This window comes from Schistocerca piceifrons, chromosome X (genome assembly GCF_021461385.2).
Source record: "Schistocerca piceifrons isolate TAMUIC-IGC-003096 chromosome X, iqSchPice1.1, whole genome shotgun sequence".
Classification (NCBI taxonomy): domain Eukaryota; kingdom Metazoa; phylum Arthropoda; class Insecta; order Orthoptera; family Acrididae; genus Schistocerca; species Schistocerca piceifrons.
The window spans coordinates 470,543,837-470,563,826 of NC_060149.1; the positions used below are offsets into that span (position 1 = coordinate 470,543,837).

A 19,990-nucleotide genomic window follows, 5' to 3' on the forward strand; every position below is an offset into this window, starting at 1 on the left:
TATGATGGAACAGCTGAACTTCTGGCAGTCCTTTGTCGAAGTAAACTAAGAGTCACATTTTTTAATAAAAGTCACGTTTCTTTGTTTACTCGGACCCGTCAACTTTCTTTGCTTTAACTTTACAATACTTTCACGTTTCATAGTGATCTAGACTAATGTTAGTGTTGGACTTGGGATCATTCTGAAGCCTTTTTCTGGATGGTATTGCAGTGGACTGGAAATCATTTATTTAAACATCTTGTTATTTTGAGTATTTAGTGAAAGATACTTGTTCGTATGCATCCACGTAATGAACATGCACTGTAAAGCTTTTACTGATTAACGCTGATTTCAAAAAGTTCAATCAAGTTTTAATATATGCAGCCACGTGAACTTTGTGATGGGTTTCTTGGGTTATAGTCGTCGTTGTATGTCGATAGACAGCTCCTACATTGTCTGACACGTACGGCTTTCGATTTTACCAATTAGTGCTTTGTTGTCTTGGACATACTTCTGAAGCAATCATTGTGTGTTTCTATAAGATGGAAGACTAAAATTCCTCATGAACTTGGTTGCAGATGTTAAGCCATATGAAGAGTTTTTTATAACGGACGTCAATGGTTAGATGAAATGGATTTCTGAAACACGTGGAACATCCTCACACTTAACAAAAATGTGGAAAATTATACTAAACATGTCTTCACAGAAAAATCTCTCGCGATGAATTGTATTTTACCACTATGATTTTGGCAGAATTGAACCGCAAAGAATGTAGTGCCAAAGAAAATCAAACTGTGACATTTAGGGGGATGGATCTAGTTCTGACTGAAACTGTGTCCAGTGTCATCTGCATCTATTACCCTACAGTTTTATAAATCGTATTACTTTGCAGCCTGAAAGAGAGAGTGACGTGATTATTGCCTCAAATTTATTATTAAAGAATTGTTTCACTTAATACGAAGGCGTGCTGAAAAGTAATGACTCCAAATTTATGTGCAAAGTCTTAACGCTTTTTAAATAAAACGTTGTTAACATTCTACATCTTTATTCTTCATATCTATACATTTATTTCTCAACGAAGTCACCTTAGCGAGGAACACATGTCTTCCAACGAGACACCGGTATGTTGACATAGTCACTGTGGGGTGTTTGACTCTTTTGACGGAGCTATATCATCACCTCTACTTCTATCGTATCATCACTATCAAAGTGGAGTCCTCGAAGGTGTTCTTCAGGTTTTGGAAACAGATAAAAATCGAATGAGGCCAAGTCGGGACTGTATGAAGGATGGCTGGCGACAGTGAACTCAAAAGCGTCGGACTGTTGCAGATGCCGCAGCGTTCAAGTGCAGTCTGACCCTGTCAACGAATTCCAAACTCGATAGCAGCACTCTCTGTCTCACCCACCGACACATTTGACATCTAACATCACACACCGCTACGTTACACGCAACAGTTCGGAGCCTTCTATAAGCAAAGGATGCTATTTTGGTTAGAGAAACGAGAAAATCATCCGAGAAAAATGAATGATATTTAATATCTCACCCCATTACGAGAAAAGAATAAAAAATTTGGAGGTATTACTTTTCAGCACGCCCTCGTACATATACTGAACTAATCGCCTGCATGTGGAAGTATATTATGCGTAGATACCAGGGGTTGCGAACTTATTCCATGATTTAAACAGCCTCAGAATTTATAATTCATAAAAGTATTATGAGATATCATTCAATGTGAGCGCTATTACTGAAGTGAGAATCGTGGAATTAATTCAATTTTTGAAAGTGTCTTTTACTATCTGAAACTTAAGGTTGTAGCAATAATCGAGTCCTATAGTGCTATTTAGTGTTCGTATACAAAGTCAAAAGCCCATTATCTAAGAGCAGGACCTTTGCTGACGACATTCACGATAAACCTGCTATCATCTGCGGTAGGCCAGTGTTGTGTTTACACACTGGCTGTTACATGCGCTCAAGCCGGAACACATGTGAAAAGGAACAGTGTGATACGTCACCATCCAACGCTCTTACATAAAACTCGTATGCCATTTTCAGAGTGACAAGTGTACATGAGAAATTCTGTAAGTGTTTTATTACGTACTCAGAATGTCAATTTAACACCTGTCGAGGTCATCCACGAATTCATGCTATAGTAGAATCAACACTTTGAAGCAAGAGGTAAAAATAATCAACTATGCCTAAATCCCCTATGAAATTTAGTGTGTTCAGCAGAGTACATGTATCTTCTACCGGCTGTGGAAGACTTCTAGTTGATATGGGAACTCGAGTTTTTCTTGCTGATTCACTGCTAATAAGAAGTATTCGGATTAGCTACAGAATATGGTAAGGTCCGCAGAATCTGGTCACGAGGTAAGTCGAGTCTGCTCCAAAAGTTTCCGCCTGGTCCTCAGATACGAAAAAGCTACTCGTCATCACCTATTTCGTCCAAACTTGTCGCGTATGCAAGGCCCGGCCATAAATGAAAGCGATGGAAGTGGGAGCTCCAGATGGTCAAGCATTTACAAAAAATATAAATTTTGGCCCGGTTCGAGTGAGGTACAAGCCGTTTAATTTGACGTAGGTTCCAGTAAGTGATTGTCATAGCGGAAAGAATCGTAAAGGTAATCCGAGGGTCGTTGGTTCAAGCTACTTTACAGAACCTTGTTTCCTTTATTTTCAATTTTTACGTTACCTACTCTACAAATAAACCGCAATGAAGCTAAGTCTATCGCATTTACTAATACTTTCACTAAAGACATGAAATGGATGGGGAAAGGAAACTTTGGGTTTGTAGATAAAGACCTACGTGCAGGAGACATATTTCTTCTTTTAATAGGCTCGCGGAGAGACAAATGAATCTCCAGTTATACGAGACGGTTTGCCAGCATGCAGTATTAAAGTTATTACCCTCAAATGCTCTCCGCTAGTGGAAACCTTCGATATTTGTTTAATCGTGAGATAAAGAATTTGATCAAAAAACTTTAGAACTGATCTTATCCCATCGAGAGAGAAAAAGAAGTCTCATCCTGAAGATAATGCCAATATCTGGCGAAGTGATGCATTATGCATTATTTGCTGCCAAACGGCGCAGTGAGAGCTAACACTTTATTAATGTAAACCAAGTTTGTTTTACTACAGAAACTGTAAAACAACAATGTAGTTTTTAAAGTGCGTCGTTCTTAATAGCGCAATATACGGAGGTAACTGTTATTTCCTCTGTTGTACATTGCACGTCGCCCTGGCACTTGTAAATCATCAACTGCAAGATAATAAATGTATATAATTTTATTTGTGAAACTCTCGGGTACGCCTTACAACTCCTTTCTGAACTTTATTTGATATCCCAGATTTTCAATCGCCTATCCCTTTCACACATTTAATGAAAATATTAATAAATACAATACACTGAGCTTATTTCAGTTTACTTGCAGTGTTATTAACCTAAAAATGAAGATAGGCAAAAGGTTCTGCAAGTGGACGCGATACCCATGATCCTACGATTAACATTCTGCACTCTTTATGCTGCGCTAATCGCTGCCCGAAGCCTGCGCTAAGTGTCTCATGCCTTGACGGACCCGAGCCGAAAGCTCCACATTATTTCTAAACGCTTCTCCATCTATATCTCCTACTTCTGGCACATTCATTTCCGGTCAAGCCATGCGTATGCCATAAGCGTGGACGAAAGTGATAATGACGAGTCGACGCGGTCCCCGTGTAATTGATGAAGAAAGTGTTGCACATATAGCGGTGACTGTAGGTGCTTAGTGTATCATTTGGAAACCAGTACATATTGCTAGGTTTGTTCGTCGCTAAGCTAAGGTTTGTGGAGGTTTGTGCCGCTTGTCTTAAGATCTGAAAATATTCTTCTTCGTAAAATAGTCATAATTTCAAATTGATTATTTTTGATAACCCGTTTAATAATTTATTGCGTGTTCTTTGCATAATAGATTTATTTCTGGAGTAGAGGTTGTGTTGTTACCTGCGCATTATACACTTTTACGGGACTATCAGCTTAACCCTTTGAATCCAAGCAATACGAAAAATGTAATTTAACATTTTTCCCAAGTTTGTTCTCTTAGTAAGCAACGAATAAAAGAAGAAATTGTCAAAAAGTAAACAGTCAGTTGTTATAAACAGATGATTACGCTTTAAAATCAGTGATGCATACAGTTTTCGGCTACCCATCATTTCATGCGATATTTTTAAAGCAATTTTGCAGTTTTCCTGCACACATCTCCACAGCTCGAAACTCGTATGAACTCATAATGCCTAAAACAACTTATAGGCCTAAATAACAAACGAAAATGGGATTATAAGTTCATACATTTTTAATAAAAGTGATTATTGCCCCATTTGTTTCATTTCAAACTTGCTCATAAAAGCAGTATCACAAACTAAAATTTACGTTACAAGAATTTTAGATGTACTTACTTTGACTATGAATGATCTCAGCATGATAACTATAAATAAAACCACATGTCACAGTTTCCTACAATCACGCAACATAGTCTCCGCGCCGACTGTTGCTTTGAACGCTGTAAGCGACTGCTACAATGCACTACATGCGCAGGAGTACCAGTGTGTGCTGCTAGATGTCTCTGCTTTGCAGTAGCATCGGTGGTTTCATGTTAAAGGCACTGGTACTACAACACAAAACGAATAAAATGGTGGATTAAGCTAAAGGACACTGGGGCTCAGCAAGTTTATAAAGTAAAGGCTTACATAATCTTCGAATATAGTCAGTGTAATGCGGTCAAAAATGGTTAGTATAATTTATGTTAACTGATTTAAATTATTATTTTGCCTTCATTTTGCATTATATTTTATTGCAGATGCCGATCTTTGAGGATCGATGATGTGATGCAAAACTTAATTAAAGAACAGAGTAGGAGCCAGCAAGAGTTATTTCGGTACCGCATTCTTGTGTATATAAATGGAGCTTCAGCCTGTGATACAGCTTTGTAATCCAGTTCATGATAACTATGAATCATCTCATTCTTCTCTTTTCTTCCATGAGTTGTTCATACATCCCCAGAAAACGTACCTGAAACCATAAGTATATACGACAAGAAAAGAAGAAAGTCTTTTCAGTGAGACAGATCAAAGAAACGTCAGGTTAAGGAGTGACTCCACGTATATGATGAATTATCAAAGTCAGGTTCATCAGAATCCTCTGAAGTAACAGATGAAGATAATTATACATATTGTGAACTTGCCTGTAGAAGACGAATAGATCATGCACCTTATTCTTTAGATTAAGTACTTAGAGCAGTGAACAACACACGTTTATTTTATATGTTATAATCCGTATACGAAGGACACAGCAATTAAATATTTACATTAAAAACCTTTTTATGTGAAAATATGTCTTCTGTTTATACTCAACAAAGTTTGACACGATTTGGCCAATCTAACCTTTTGTAAATTTGTTGACAAAAATGGTCCATGCATACCCTGTAATTTATTGTAAGGAGGAATATTAATTAATCGCTGTAAAATATCTGAGTGTACTTAATGAAAACATTTAATTGTTTTTCAGGTGGTGAAAATGATGATTGTTGTTGTGATCATATTTGTGGTCTGCTGGCTGCCTACACATATCTATTTTATCGTGCTGTCCTACGTACCATCTCTCAACCAGTCTACATATATCCAAGAACTTTACCTGGGTATTTACTGGCTCGCCATGTCCAGCACCATGTATAATCCCATTATCTACTTTTGGATGAATTCCAGGTTAGTAATACTGAATTACTTTCATATCTAATGGCAACAGTGCAATAGTACGTTGCAAGACACATAAACTGATTTAATTTCAGTTAGCAAAATTTAGAGATTTTATAAAATTACTGTTTTATGTCTCATATATAGTTACACACGTTCACTATGATCTACCAGCATGAAACGTGGAGTAAGTGCTGGCCGGCCGAGCCAACCACCAGTTACCGTGTAAAAATAACTCATACCATACACCAGGCATATGAAGTAAACTCTGGCCAGTGTTTCTTATACTAAACAAAGTGTGTGTATAAAAAAATTCGGTACAGCCATTACCGGTTTGCTGCCATTTGTATTAGTTCGAGAGAAGCAACAACTATATAAGTTGTAAAGATATAAACTAGAAGGAACATCACTCGTCACGTTCACTGTCGGTATGTATTAAAAAATGCCACTGTAAGGATTAAGAAAGTTTTTCTCGTTTTCCTGGAATTTGTCTTGTATCTGTGTTCATAATCATAATCTTCAGTTAGTTACGAATCCTCGGAGGTTTTATACTGCACAGGAACTCAGCACTCTATCATGGCAAGGAACACAGATATAGAAGAAATGGTATGTACCAAATAGTGGGCCTGTTCAAGGTGCAACGTAGTGTCTAATTTTCGAAGAGTAATTTAATTACCGGTCACATAACTACTCTGGATAAGAACTGGAAATATGAAAGTGACTGGAAGATTATTTTGACTGAAATCAGTGATGAAAATCTCATATGCATTGTGAATGTAAGGCCCATAAACGCTTTGGATCGGTGAAAATGGTACGGATTTGCTCAAATTTATACCAGTCATTATGTTGTATACACCCATCTTGTCAAGTTTACTTCACAGTGTCATGTCGGCAGATTTTTGTGATAAGTGAGTAAGCGTCTCAAGATATCTGTGTAAGATAACGTTCTACAATCCATAGTAAAAAAAAAAAATTAGAAATTCTCTGAATACACAAGACAAGAATACAGTACTTCTACTTGCCATACCGGCACAATTTAGCTGGTCTGTTGAGTCCTGAAAGGCTAAAAAAACCATGATTTATTTTGAGGTTGTCTGAATTACATCTTTAGATTTGGTAATGTGAACTTTCTTCAAAAGCTTATACTTACATTTAGTGTATCGTAAGTGAAACTAGCTAAAACGGTGCAGTATTCAGTTAATCTGATGACTCTTTAAAGATGTCTTGCGTATCATGTTGCCTGTTTGAGATTAGTCTTAAACCGACAGGAAGTGATATGGGATCATACACAAATAACCCTTTACCTACGGTGCCGCTTGAAAAAGTGATAGTCTTTTAGTGACGTGTAAGCGTAGGAGCCATGTCGTTTAATAAAGCTTCTACCACATGCTTTGGTAATGTAACTTGCTTTTTCACTCAGTGAAAACGTGAGCTATCGAAAAAATGAAGCGACCTTTGCATTATGCAACATCATCTTACCCAGAGACTTCTTAGGCGTAATTCTTTCTTTTTACGATTTTATAATGAATATTCAGTTTACATATAATTCTTGAGGTTATCATTGTTTTCTATGTTATATTTATCTCGAGTGCTCGGTATGTTACATAGATTCCTTAGTTCTGTGACAACACAAGGGATTTTAGTTGTTCATTAGTTAATGTTGGGCGGTAAAACATTTACGAGGGTTACAGAACAGTTTATCTGCGAGCGTTCGTTTCCAGGAAAGCACGAATAGGAGAAAATATGTAGAACGTTCACGCCTCATCACAAAACGGAGGTTGACCTTTCTATAAAGTAGGATGGGCGGCTATAGCTATCACAATGGAAGACAGAGTACCATGCTGGTGAGGCACATGTGTTTCGGAGCGTATGTTTCGTTCAGCGTATATTGCAAACGACCCAACGAGATCGCCAGTTAAGATCACAATAGCACGCGGTCACTGATATCGAACAGTGGGTAATTAGAAAGGTTTGCCAGTTTGGACGAATTGCGTTTCTTGTTAAACTAAGTCGTTGGCCGCATCCGGATAACCCCTCAGCGAGGCGAACGGCTGGCCTGGTGGAACACATGCGGCAGACTATGGGGCGCCAGCTTCGGAGCCACAGACCACCGGCCCGTAATTTACGAGAATTGCGTGATCTGCGCATAGACATCTGAGGCACATAACTCCGGCAACCTACCAAAAGTTTGTTGACTACATATCACGCAGAATCATTGCAGTTTTCCATTCCAAACGTCAACGAAACCACAAGTATTAAGCATTGGATCATCAGTGTGTACTGCTTTAGGGAAATATGTGGTACGTGCGTCTCAAAGTGTAGTTACAATAAAGCCGATTGCTAGGATTTTTATGTTTGACTTTATTTATTTGTCAGACTTTGTTGATCAGATGCTGACACGATAACGTTATACTTCTTTCATCATTGTAGTACGGATCATTTTTCCCCTTTTTTCCACAGTGTGGGAAAGGTTCACTACATATCAACAGATTGTATGAGCAAGAACTCGCAGTACATAGGTAGGACAACCATTCAGGAGGACAAGACACAAACCTTGCCTCCTTCACATCATCCTTCCTACGATGAGGCGTACTTTCCTTGCTGAACTAAGATGGGAAAACGTAACGACAGGCTATACAGACCTCTATACGGTCTTCGGTTTTGTTCGTTCTTTATTTGTTATGCTGTTGTTCTCCTTAACTTTATTTTCCTCGTGTCAGCGGATTAAGAGACCAAAATACATTTCAGTCAGTATATATTGGAACTAATGAAACGATCACATAACACAAGATAATTAGGACAGGACTGTGCAACTGATGAACTTTTAGAGATATTATTCAACCTTAGGCTTGTAATAATAAAAGATTTTAATTTAGTGCCTTTAGTATTCCATACATACAGAACATCTACTGTTTCATAGACAGCAGAATGGAATCGAAAAGAGTCAACAGCAAAAGCATGGGCTGCATGAATGATACTCTTATTTGTTGAGGTATGTAAAAAATTGTGTCTTTTACAATGGGGTGACAACCTGTTTATCAGTATTTTATAGTTCGCGAGAGTTAATGCAGTTTTTAAGTAATTTTTAAGTCTACAGTAAAACGTTCTGCAAAATAAGTTCGCCAGATGTGATGTCACTGCGCTGTTTACAATGACATGTAACGTTACACTTCCGTGTTCGCCATTTCCTCTGACGTAGAAGATAATTTTCTCCAATTGTTTTTGATGAAACTAAATCATCGTATAACTTAACTCTAACTATATACTTCTACTTCTTATATATGTATCAAATAAAGACAATAAAGAATAGAAACGTAGAGTAATAACCATAGCATACAGCAGATAACTGAAACCAACCATATTTCAGCTTTGGTCACTTGCTACAACCAACTAAACCTGAGATCTTACAGTAATAACAATACTAATTAACAAACTTTTTACCTGATTTCCGTTTCATTAACAGTTTCCAGATACCTTGCACTTTTACCGAGCAAGTTAGCTCAGTGGTTAGCACACTGGACTCGCATTTGGGAGGACGACGTTTGAAACCAGCGTCCGGCCGTCCTGATTTAGGTTTCCTGTGATTTCCCGAAATTGCTCCAGGCAAATGCCTGGACTGTTTCTTTGATAGGGCACGGCCCACTTCCTTCCCCATCATTCCCTAATCCGATGGGACCGATGACCTCGCTGTTTTTTCCTCTCCCCTCAACTCAACCATTCAACCAATCTTGCAATCTGTAATTTTTCAACTTAATTTCCCTTAGTTTCACTCTTAATGAAATCGTGTCCAGAGTACTCCTTACTCTTTCAGAAGGATTAAGACTGTAGACTGGCCATGTGTTAATAACTTTAAAAAAGCAATTACGTAGAACAGACGCACTTTGCAGCCTTATATTTCTCTTGCAAAACCTGGAACTCGACCTTAATCTCAATTTGTAAAACATTTTTTGCATAAACTCTAATGTAAATTGTATTTTGTTAAATAATGATCAATAAATATACGCTCTTCTTAATGACCGAGAAGTATACTACTCGTGCTTTATTGAGGTCTGTACATTTTTCTTCCCAGTTCTTCTCAGTTAACTTTCGCCACGCACTGAATTAGTATTTGGGAGGAATGGGGCTCAATTCCTGTTTCCCCAATACAAATTTGAGTTCCCTATGATTTACCTAAATCAATTAAGGTGAATTCTGGGATGATAACTTTGAAAGAACCACACGTGTTTCTTCTCTATTCCCTCCAATCTAGGCATGTGTGAGTTCTAAAATAACCACTTCGTCTACTGCACGTGGAACTGAACCTTTCTTCCTTTAAGTACACATACACCATACCAAGAGATTTAGAGAAGAAAATTTTACTTTCGTCAACGCGGAAATTATCTTCACACACTTTAGTGTCGTTATTAAAGTAGATACTAGCTCTGATTTGAAACTTCCTTTCAGAGTAAACCAGGTTGTATGCCTGATCACTATTCGAACCGAGTATAGCAGCTGCAGCGGAAGACAAAGGCCAGCTGGTGTGACCGAGCGGTTCTAGGCACTTCAGTCAGGAGCCGCGCGACCGCTACGGTCGCAGGTTCGAATCCTGCCTCGGGCATGGATGTGTGTGATGTCTTTAGGTCAGTTAGGTTTAAGTAGTTCTAAGTTCTAGGGGACTGATGACCTCAGATGTTAAGTCCCATAGTGCTCAGAGCCATTTGAACCATTTTTGAAGACAAAGTTTCCGGGTTGGAGTCTCGGTCTGGCAAACAGTTTTATTCTGTCAGCAAGTTTCAACTATCGAAGTACTGGATAAGAAATGTGTGGTTACTTGGTACTGTTTAACCTAATGAATGGAATTCATTCCACTAAGCTGTAACGAGCGTATTTTTAGGAAGTCAAATGCTACTTGCAGAAATGTACTTTCATCTCGGCATGAAGACTTATCTATGCCGCATTTTTAGTTCCTAAACAATTATAAAGAACATTTCACAGAATAGGGTGACATTGTACGAGGTAAGGCTTCGCATAGTACCACGCTACGCAGTTCCACAGCCCATCGTGCACTGTATCCGCCTCGGCGCTCAGGCAGCGTACAAATCCAATTAGCGTCTGGGTCCCCCTGTGCTAAGTAGGCAGTCCCTGATCACGTACATGGCACGACTGAGTGCTACCTGCCTGGGTAGGATAGATAGGCACCCGTGCAACCACGTAGTAGGAGAGCAGTCACGATAAAAAATGGCTTGTGGAAGGATTTCGAAACTCACAGCATTACGACTATGATGAGCACAGTAAATATCTTGATTTCACCAAAGAAATTATTGCTAAGAAAAAAATAGATGGTGGTTCATTTGAGAAAACTGGCCTGAGAAATTAAATGGAATACTTGCGGTTTAATTGAATATGTAACATATTAAATTTAAGTGCAATGATCATCTTGATGATGCTACGACCTCCTGTTGCCTTTTTTCTTACGCACAAATTAAATTTTGCTTTTAAAACAATCTCTACCGCAACCGAAATACAATATGTTCCCATGTTCTGTTGTTCTGCCATATACAGACTGTTTCCGTAAGAACGTGTAAAATTTTTTCAGGACATAGAGGATGCTCCACTGAACAATTTGAGGTAGGGAACCTGGGGGCGGAGAAACCAGCTTAAGGAGATAATAGGAATAAAATCACATTAGTATGTACTTTTTTATTTACATTATTTAACAGCAGATACCATCAGTGACACAATGAACGTAACGTTTGTGCTGTATCTTACCAAATGTACTGAAACTGACTGCCATTATCCTCAATGCTAACATAGCATCGACGAACAAGTTTCTGACGCACCCTGACAAATAACTCCTGTTGTGTTTTGAATCAGATGCAGCTACAATTCTAGTGACTAATTCCATTTTCGTATCCAGTGGGTTCTCACACACAAGGAACTTTAAATATCCTCATAGGAAACAATCAAGGGCATTCAGGTGGGGTTACCTCGCAGGACATTGAATAGGAACCCCACTTCCAATCCAGCGACCACTGTAAGTCTCTGAATAGCACTGTGTAATGAATGCGTCTGTCGTTGATTCATAGCACGTTATGTCATGGGACAACGTAAATACGATACAGAAGAGCCATCTCATGGGCAAGTAAAGTAAACAAAACCTGCATCACGACATCCTGGTAATCAGTCTTGTCCTCCTTGTTTCCCTGCAGGAAATAAAGAATGTAAATGTAAGTAAACAGCACAGTAGGTGTAAACCTATACGTTGTTAGTTGTCAATAGGCTGAAAAACAGTTGTGCTAGGCAAAGCGGTAGGCAAGTTTACTTCTGTATATCCTTAAGCTGGCTTCTCCGACCCAAGGTTCCATACTTCAAATTGTTCAGTGGAGCATTATTTATGTCCTGTTGCATTTTTGCACTCTCTTACCTAAACACGCTGTACATTTCTGGACGTACAATGTAACTTCTTTGGGTCTCCCCTATCAGTATGGTGACATAGGTTCTTCTATATTCATCTAAGTAGTACGGATTTCTAATGAGAGATGACAGTGACCCGACAAAATATCGGAAAAATACTATGAGTAATTACATACAACGATATTTACCAAGGATTCACCAAATCAATCATGCTGTCAAATTTAGAAAAGCAGTACATTAATCCATCCTTCTGAAATTATTATTTGTATGATACAGCTTGATAGTTATGTACTAAAACAACAGAATGTGACACACAGGTATCGAAACATTTATTAAAAATAATAGAAAATAGGTGTAGCATTTTTCCCAAATCTAGTCACTGTAATGATGACGATCACAGAAACCATTTGTCCTCCTCCCGTGCTTCAAGTAAATATAAGGAGCTACCCTTTGGTTTTCTGTAACATTGTCACGAAACGTAAAAAACGTAGTACACATATTTATATATGTTAGGCTTCCCTCCATTACTTGTTGATCTATCTGTACATGAGCACCAGTTTCCTTCTTTTCCACGATGTAATTCATATATTGTTCAACAGTTTTGTTCTCGGACATCAGCATCGTATTTGGCAGTGCAGAATTTTAAAAAAATGCCAGAAAGAAAAGGCTGCAAACTGCAGATACAGGTAAGGAAACTAAACTAGTAATGATGGAAATGCCTGGAGTTGACCTCCTGCCACTTTATATTTGTGCAGGAACGTCTACTTTTAGCGGTGTCTATTCAGGTACAATTCGAAAATGTACAGTGGGCTGCCTGTGACGCTTAATGTTACGGAGGATGCCTCACCAATATTGCATGTCGACTTTCATACGCCGGTATTATGCAGACCACTGATACGACGTGAAAGTCTACAATGTCAATTGACTTGCGCCTAAAATTTAACACGCATTTTCACTATTTTTCGTGTTACGTTTCACAGAAAATAGTGACTTGCACTGTATTCATGTGCGCAGATTTTAACGAGTCTTGGAAATACACTAACATGTACTCAGTTTTTCGAGAAGACATTGCTGTTTTTGTATCTCGATGGGTAAAAAAGCTTATTAAACATACAGTAGCATACTCTTTCTCGTGTTTACAATCGCCTGACGGAAATCCAGTTTACGTCATTTCAAGCATTTTTGAAACGTAAGAAGCGTCTATGTCACGTGCGACACCGTGCACATTAAAGCAGGTAGACCAGCACTCTGCTCACTTCACAACGAGGTATCCTTGTCACGCAACGCGGGAGTAGGTGGCGCGTCCCGCTAGTTTCAGCACGCCTGGCTGACTGACCCGTGCGGGTCGATCGCTGGCCCCTGTGGCCCGCCAAGCTGACGGGTTGATCTCAGCAGGCAGGCCAAACCTGAACCGTTTGAACGTCCGGCGGGTCAGTTTCCAACCCGTTGCCGTCAGAAGCCGCCGCTTTGCACGCTGGAATTGATGCCGAGCACTCTGACTCCGTCTGCAGCTTCTACGCACTTCCATCAATCACTGCGTACTATTGTCTTCTCATGTTTTTTATTTGTTATTCTTTTAATATGTTGGGTATATTATTGGAGATTGAGACTCAGTTACTATTGGTTTTTCCGTCTTAAGTTTACTGCATTTTAATTAAAGAGAATTTTACACCAGACTCGTTTCGCTTTTATTTATAATGCATCTTCTTTGGTAACTGGTGTTTCATCTACATCTACATCTACATTTATACTCCGCAAGCCACCCAACGGTGTGTGGCGCAGGGCCCTTTACGTGACACTGTCATTACCTCCCTTTCCTATTCCAGTCGCGTATGGTTCGCGGGAAGAACGACTGTCTGAAAGCCTCCGTGCGCGCTCTAATCTCTCTAATTTTACATTCGTGATCTCCTCGGGAGGTATAAGTAGGAGGAAGCAATATAATCGAAACCTCATCCAGAAACGCACCCTCTCGAAACCCGGCGAGCAAGCTACACCGCGATGCAGAGCGCCTCTCTTGCAGAGTCTGCTACTTGAGTTTGTTAAACATCTCCGTAACGCTATCACGGTCACCAAATAACCCTGTGACGAAACGAGCCGCTCTTCTTTGGATCTTCTCTATCTCCTCCGTCAACCCGATATGGTACGGATCCCACACTGATGAGCAATACTCAAGTATAGGTCGAACGAGTGTTTTGTAAGCCACCTCCTTTGTTGATGGACTACATTTTCTAAGGACTCTCCTAATGAATCTCAACCTGGTATCCGCCTTACCAACAATTAATTTTATATGATCATTCCACTTAAAATCGTTCCGCACGCATACTCCCAGATATTTTACAGAAGTAACTGCTACCAGTGTTTGTTCCGCTATCATATAATCGTACAATAAAGGAACCTTCTTTCTATGTATTCGCAATACATTACATTTGTCTATGTTAAGGGTCAGTTGGCACTCCCTGCACCAAGTGCCTATCCGCTGCAGATCTCCCTGCATTTCGCTACAATTTTCTAATGCTGTAACTTCTCTGTATACTATAGCATCATCCGCATGGGACTTCCGACACTATCTACTAGGTCATTTATATATATTGTGAAAAGCAATGGTCCCATAACACTCCCCTGTGGCACGCCAGAGGTTACTTTAACGTCTGTAGACGTCTCTCCATTGATAACAACATTCTGTCTTCTGTTTGCTAAAAACTCTTCAATCCCGCCACACAGCTGGTTTGATATTCCGTAGGCTCTTACTTTGTTTATCAGGCGACAGTGCGGAACTGTATCGAACGCCTTCCGGAAGTCAAGAAAAATAGCATCTACCTGGGAGCCTGTATTTAATATTTTCTGGGTCTCATGAACAAATAAAGCGAGTTGGGTCTCACACGATCGCTGTTTCCGGAGTCCATGTTGATTCCTACATAGTAGATTCTGCGTTTCCAAAAACGACATGATACTCGAGCAAAAAACATGTTCTAAAATTCTACAACAGATCGACATCATAGATATAGGGCTATAGTTTTGCGCATCTGCTCGACGACCCTTCTTGAAGACTGGGCCTACCTGTGCTCTTTTCCAATCATTTGGAACCTTCCGTTCCTCTAGAGACTTGCGGTACACGGCTGTTAGAAGGGGGGCAAGTTCTTTCGCGTACTCTGTGTAGAATCGAATTTGTATCCCGTCAGGTCCAGTGGGCTTTCCTCTGTTGACTGATTCCAGTTGCTTTTCTATTCCTTGGACACTTATTTCGATGTCAGCCATTTTTTCGTTTGTGCGAGGATTTAGAGAAGGAACTGCAGTGCGGTCTTCCTCTGTGAAACAGCTTTGGAAAAAGGTGTCTAGTATTTCAGCTTTACGCGTGTCATCCTCTGTTTCAATGCCATCATCATCCCGGAGTGTCTGGGTATGCTGTTTCGCGCCACTTACTGATTTAACGTAAGACCAGAACTTCCTAGGATTTTCTGTCAAGTCGGTACATAGAATTTTACTTTCGAATTCACTGAACGCTTCACGCATAGCCCTCCTTACGCTAACTTTGACATCGTTTAGCTTCTGTTTGTCTGAGAGGTTTTGGCTGCGTTTAAACTTGGAGTGAAGCTCTCTTTGCTTTCGCAGTAGTTTTCTAACTTTGTTGTTGTACCACGGTGGGTTTTTCCCGTCCCTCACAATTTTACTCGACACGTACCTGTCTAAAACGCATTTTACGATTGCCTTGAACTTTTTCCATAAACACTCAACATTGTCAGTGTCGGAACAGAAATTTTCGTTTTGATCTGCTAGGTAGTCTGAAATCTGCCTTCTATTACTCTTGCTAAACAGATAAACCTTCCTCCCTTTTTTTATATTCCTACTAACTTCCATATTCAGGGATGCTGCAACGGCCTTATGATCACTGATTCCCTGATCTGTACATACAGAGTCGAAAAGTTCGGGTCTGTTTGTTATCAGTAGGTCCAAGATGTTATCTCCACGAGTCGGTTCTCTGTTTAATTGCTCGAGGTAATTTTTGGATAGTGCACTCAGTATAATGTCACTCGATGCTCTGACCCTATCACCCGTCCTAAACACCTGAGTGTCCCAGTCTATATCTGGTAAATTGAAATCTCCACCTAAGACTATAACATGCTGAGAAAATGTATGTGAAATGTATTCCAAATTTTCTCTCAGTTGTTCTGCCACTAATGCTGCTGAGTCGGGAGGTAGGTAAAAGGAGCCAATTATTAACCTAGCTCGGTTGTTGAGTGTAACCTCCACCCATAATAATTCCGCCTCTTATTTATATTTTCTCCAAAACACTGCTACATCCCTCCTTGTTAGCAGCGCTTGCTATCCAAAGACATCGTTTCACATATACACTTGGCAGTTTTTGCCTTTCCGCAGTATTTCTTGCACTGCATTTTATACTTCATCTCGCTTCTGTAAATCGAACTGAAGCTATGTGTGTTCTCATTCAGCACAGTATTCCAGTGTTTACGTCTGTTCGTGTATATTGAAAATACAGTCTTACTGTTACTGACGCACTGCACAGCGTTTTAAGAAAATACTTTGAAAGTTTGTACAGTAATGAAAATGTTTAAGAATTGCTAGTTTAGAATAGAGCAGATATACTTTTTGATCTATAGCTAATTGGCAAGGAGATCATCAAGAGCACAGATGTGTAATAAATCAAGAACACGTAATACATATTTGCAAATAAGGAGAGTTGTGAATGATCCTTCCACAGACGAAGAGTAAAATGATCCTAATGGATGTGGAATAATCAAAAGAATCTTAAACACGTTTACATTCAATATCTAATGACAAACTCGTCAAAAAATAAGTTACACTAAGGTGCATACGATATTGTAGCTTCACACCATCAAACAATCACGTTAATACTCTGAAGATGTGGAAAAAAAGTTTTGAAGAACACTCGCGTGAGTTTGTATTAATAAATAACGTACGCAACCGTTGGTTGGAACAAAATATTCGCCGACGAAGTAGATGGATGGGGCAAAAATTTTGACTTAAGGCTCCTTTTAAACCAACCTTTACAAGCAACTCAACGTTCTATGGATGCTGGCAAGTTTCCTTTAGAGTCAGAAAACGATAGCTTGGATTGATAAGTTATCCAAAAAATTATTGATCGTGTACGAAGTATTGATTGGAAGTAATCAAAATATGCTAGCATTTATTCTTGAATAACCTACGTCTGAAAACATCTGCAGTGAAAGTAAAGCTTTGTTTGGGCCTTTCAGCAGTTCTATGGTAAGCACCTCCCAATTGTATTTTTATTATGCTTTCTAATCCCAAGAATTTTACAGTGTCAACTTTTTCTGTATTTCATCCTTGTGTACAAATACAGGGAGATAATTTTTCAAATCCTGAACTGCACATAACATCCCCTTTTTCACACTTCAGGCACAAATGAATGGCTAGTAACCATTTATTAACGCCCAAGAAATATCACTCACATATCTTTGAGATCCATACTTGATTTGGTATATATTGCAATTTATGTATACCTGTTAAAAAAGTAAACTTTACACCTGGTAAAGATGCTATTGAAAGGATGTTAATACACTAAAGGAAAACCTTGTGGGTCACCAAATCTTTCCAGTTCTCAGCTGGGTGATGCATGCTAGCCTACTACAGGATTATTTTCTAGTCTTATCATTCGTTTCTGTCAAACAGATACGATACGAACATTATCTTGTTAGTGAAGGGATAAACGTTTTTGTATATATATTATTTAAATAAAGGTATATAATTCATTTTAAAATTAAAAACTGTTCTTAATTTTGAAACCGGGAGTAATTATCTTATTTAGAAGTTATCAAACACCAACACTTTATCCTTTTTACAGAGTGTCTTAATAACTGATAGAAGTCGTTATCGCCTTTTCCACATTCATGCTCTGTCCGTGTGCACTTTCTGTAGTCACAAATACTTAAGTCGCCCACAGCGAGTAGTATAAACCTTAAAATGTATCTCTCGTTGTATTACAATGTTCATGAATGAAAGTATTTCGTTTCTAGACTCTTCCAAATTTAGGACTGTTGCGTCTTGTCTTATTCTTAGAATGCACCGTTGAGGAAAAATGTAATTTGAGGTAAGTTAAACCATCAAGGAAAAATTAGACGCCGATGCAAAGATCAAAAATGGTTCAAATGGCTTTGAGCACTATGCGACTTAACTTCTGAGGTCATCAGTCGCCTAGAACTTAGAACTAATTAAACCTAACTAACCTAAGGACATCACACACATCCATGCCAGAGGCAGGATTCGGACCTGCGACCGTAGCGGTCGCTCGGTTCCAGACTGTAGCGCCTAGAACCGCACACAATGATCAAAACAAGCAAATTATTCTATTGTTCTGATTTGTAAACAGACAGTTATTTACCTCTAAAATACATCTATTTATCGAGTTAAAATGGAAAATTACTTATATTGTGATTATTTTGTGGCAAAGAGAGCAATGTATTAAATATTTTCTGCGCTCCTTTTTCGATATCAGGTGAGAGAAGAACGATTCGTTTCATATCATAACGAGAGCTGTTATTAGTCTAACTTTAACTACAAACTCACTACAGGACTTATATGTAGATGCCTGATGCATATTCATAGATTTCGTGGTAATGACATGACCTCGAACCTCTCTGACCAGGTTTTCGTGAGGTATATGCAGTCGTAAGGTATATGGAGTATTTCGCTGTGTACCCGTGGTCTAGGACAGCCGGCACGGTAGCTCAGCGTGTTTGGTCAGAGGGCTGCGTGCTCTCTGTAATAAAAAAAAACTGAGTCAAGGAATGGACGATCAACTTGAAAGGATGTCGTGTGACGTCCGCCCAGACCAAACGCAACGAACTATATCGAACAAAATGAAAAAAAAAGGGGTAGCGTCTTTAATTCATAATGAAAACGTCTTCGGTCCCGGGTTCGATCCCCGCCACTGCCTAAATTTTGATAAATAACCAGCATTGGCGGCCGAAGACTTCCGGCATAAGAAGTCAGCCTCATTCTGCCAATGGCCTTGTCAAAGAGGGCAGAGGAGCGGATAGAGGTTCAGGGCACTCACTTGTCCTAGGGGTGGGAAATTGCTCCTAAAGGCGGAAGAATCAGCAATGATAAACGACATGAGGATGCAGAAGGCAATGGAAACCACTGCATTAAAGACACGTAACGTGTATCCACAGGACATGTGGCCTGTAATTGAAGAAGTGTCATGATCATCTCTCCATTGGCAAAAGATTCCGGAATAGTCCCCCATTCGGATCTCCGGTAGGGGACTGCCAAGGAGGAGGTTACCATGAGAAAAAGATTGAATAATCAACAAAGGGATAACGTTCTACGAGTCGGGGCGTGGAATGTCAGAAGCTTGAACGTTGTAGGGAAACTAGAAAATCTGAAAAGGGAAACGCAAAGGCTCAATCTAGATCTAGTAGGGGTCTGTGAAGTGAAGTGGAAGGAAGACAAGGATTTCTGGTCAGATGAGTATCGGGTAATATCAACAGCAGCAGAAAATGGTATAACAGGTGTAGGAATAGTTATGAATAGGAAGGTAGGGCAGAGGGTGTGTTACTGTGAACAGTTCAGTGACCGGGTTGTTCTAATCAGAATCGACAGCAGTCCAACACCGACAACGATAGTTCAGGTATACATGCCGTAGTCGCAAGCTGAAGATGAACAGATAGAGAAAGTGTATGAGGATGTTGAAAGGGTAATGCAGTATGTAAAGGGGGACGAAAATCTAATAGTCATGGGCGACTGGAATGCAGTTGTAGGGGAAGGAGTAGAAGAGAAGGTTACAGGAGAATATGGGCTTGGGATAATGAATGACAGAGGAGAAAGACTAATTGAGTTCTGTAACAAGTTTCAGCTAGTAATAGCGAATACCCTGTTCAAGAATCACAAGAGGAGGTG

The 19,990-nt window shown here is 39.4% G+C and overlaps 1 protein-coding gene across 1 annotated transcript in view; it reads left to right on the top strand.

The window, feature by feature from the left end:
- Positions 1 to 19,990, top strand: part of LOC124722430 (tachykinin-like peptides receptor 99D) — a 650,670-nt gene that overhangs the window by 506,093 nt on the left and 124,587 nt on the right. Inside the window, exon 5 of the mRNA XM_047247593.1 lies at positions 5,517 to 5,713. Within this exon, the coding sequence (XP_047103549.1) occupies positions 5,517 to 5,713 (197 nt within the window). The remainder of the gene's footprint in view (positions 1 to 5,516; positions 5,714 to 19,990) is intronic.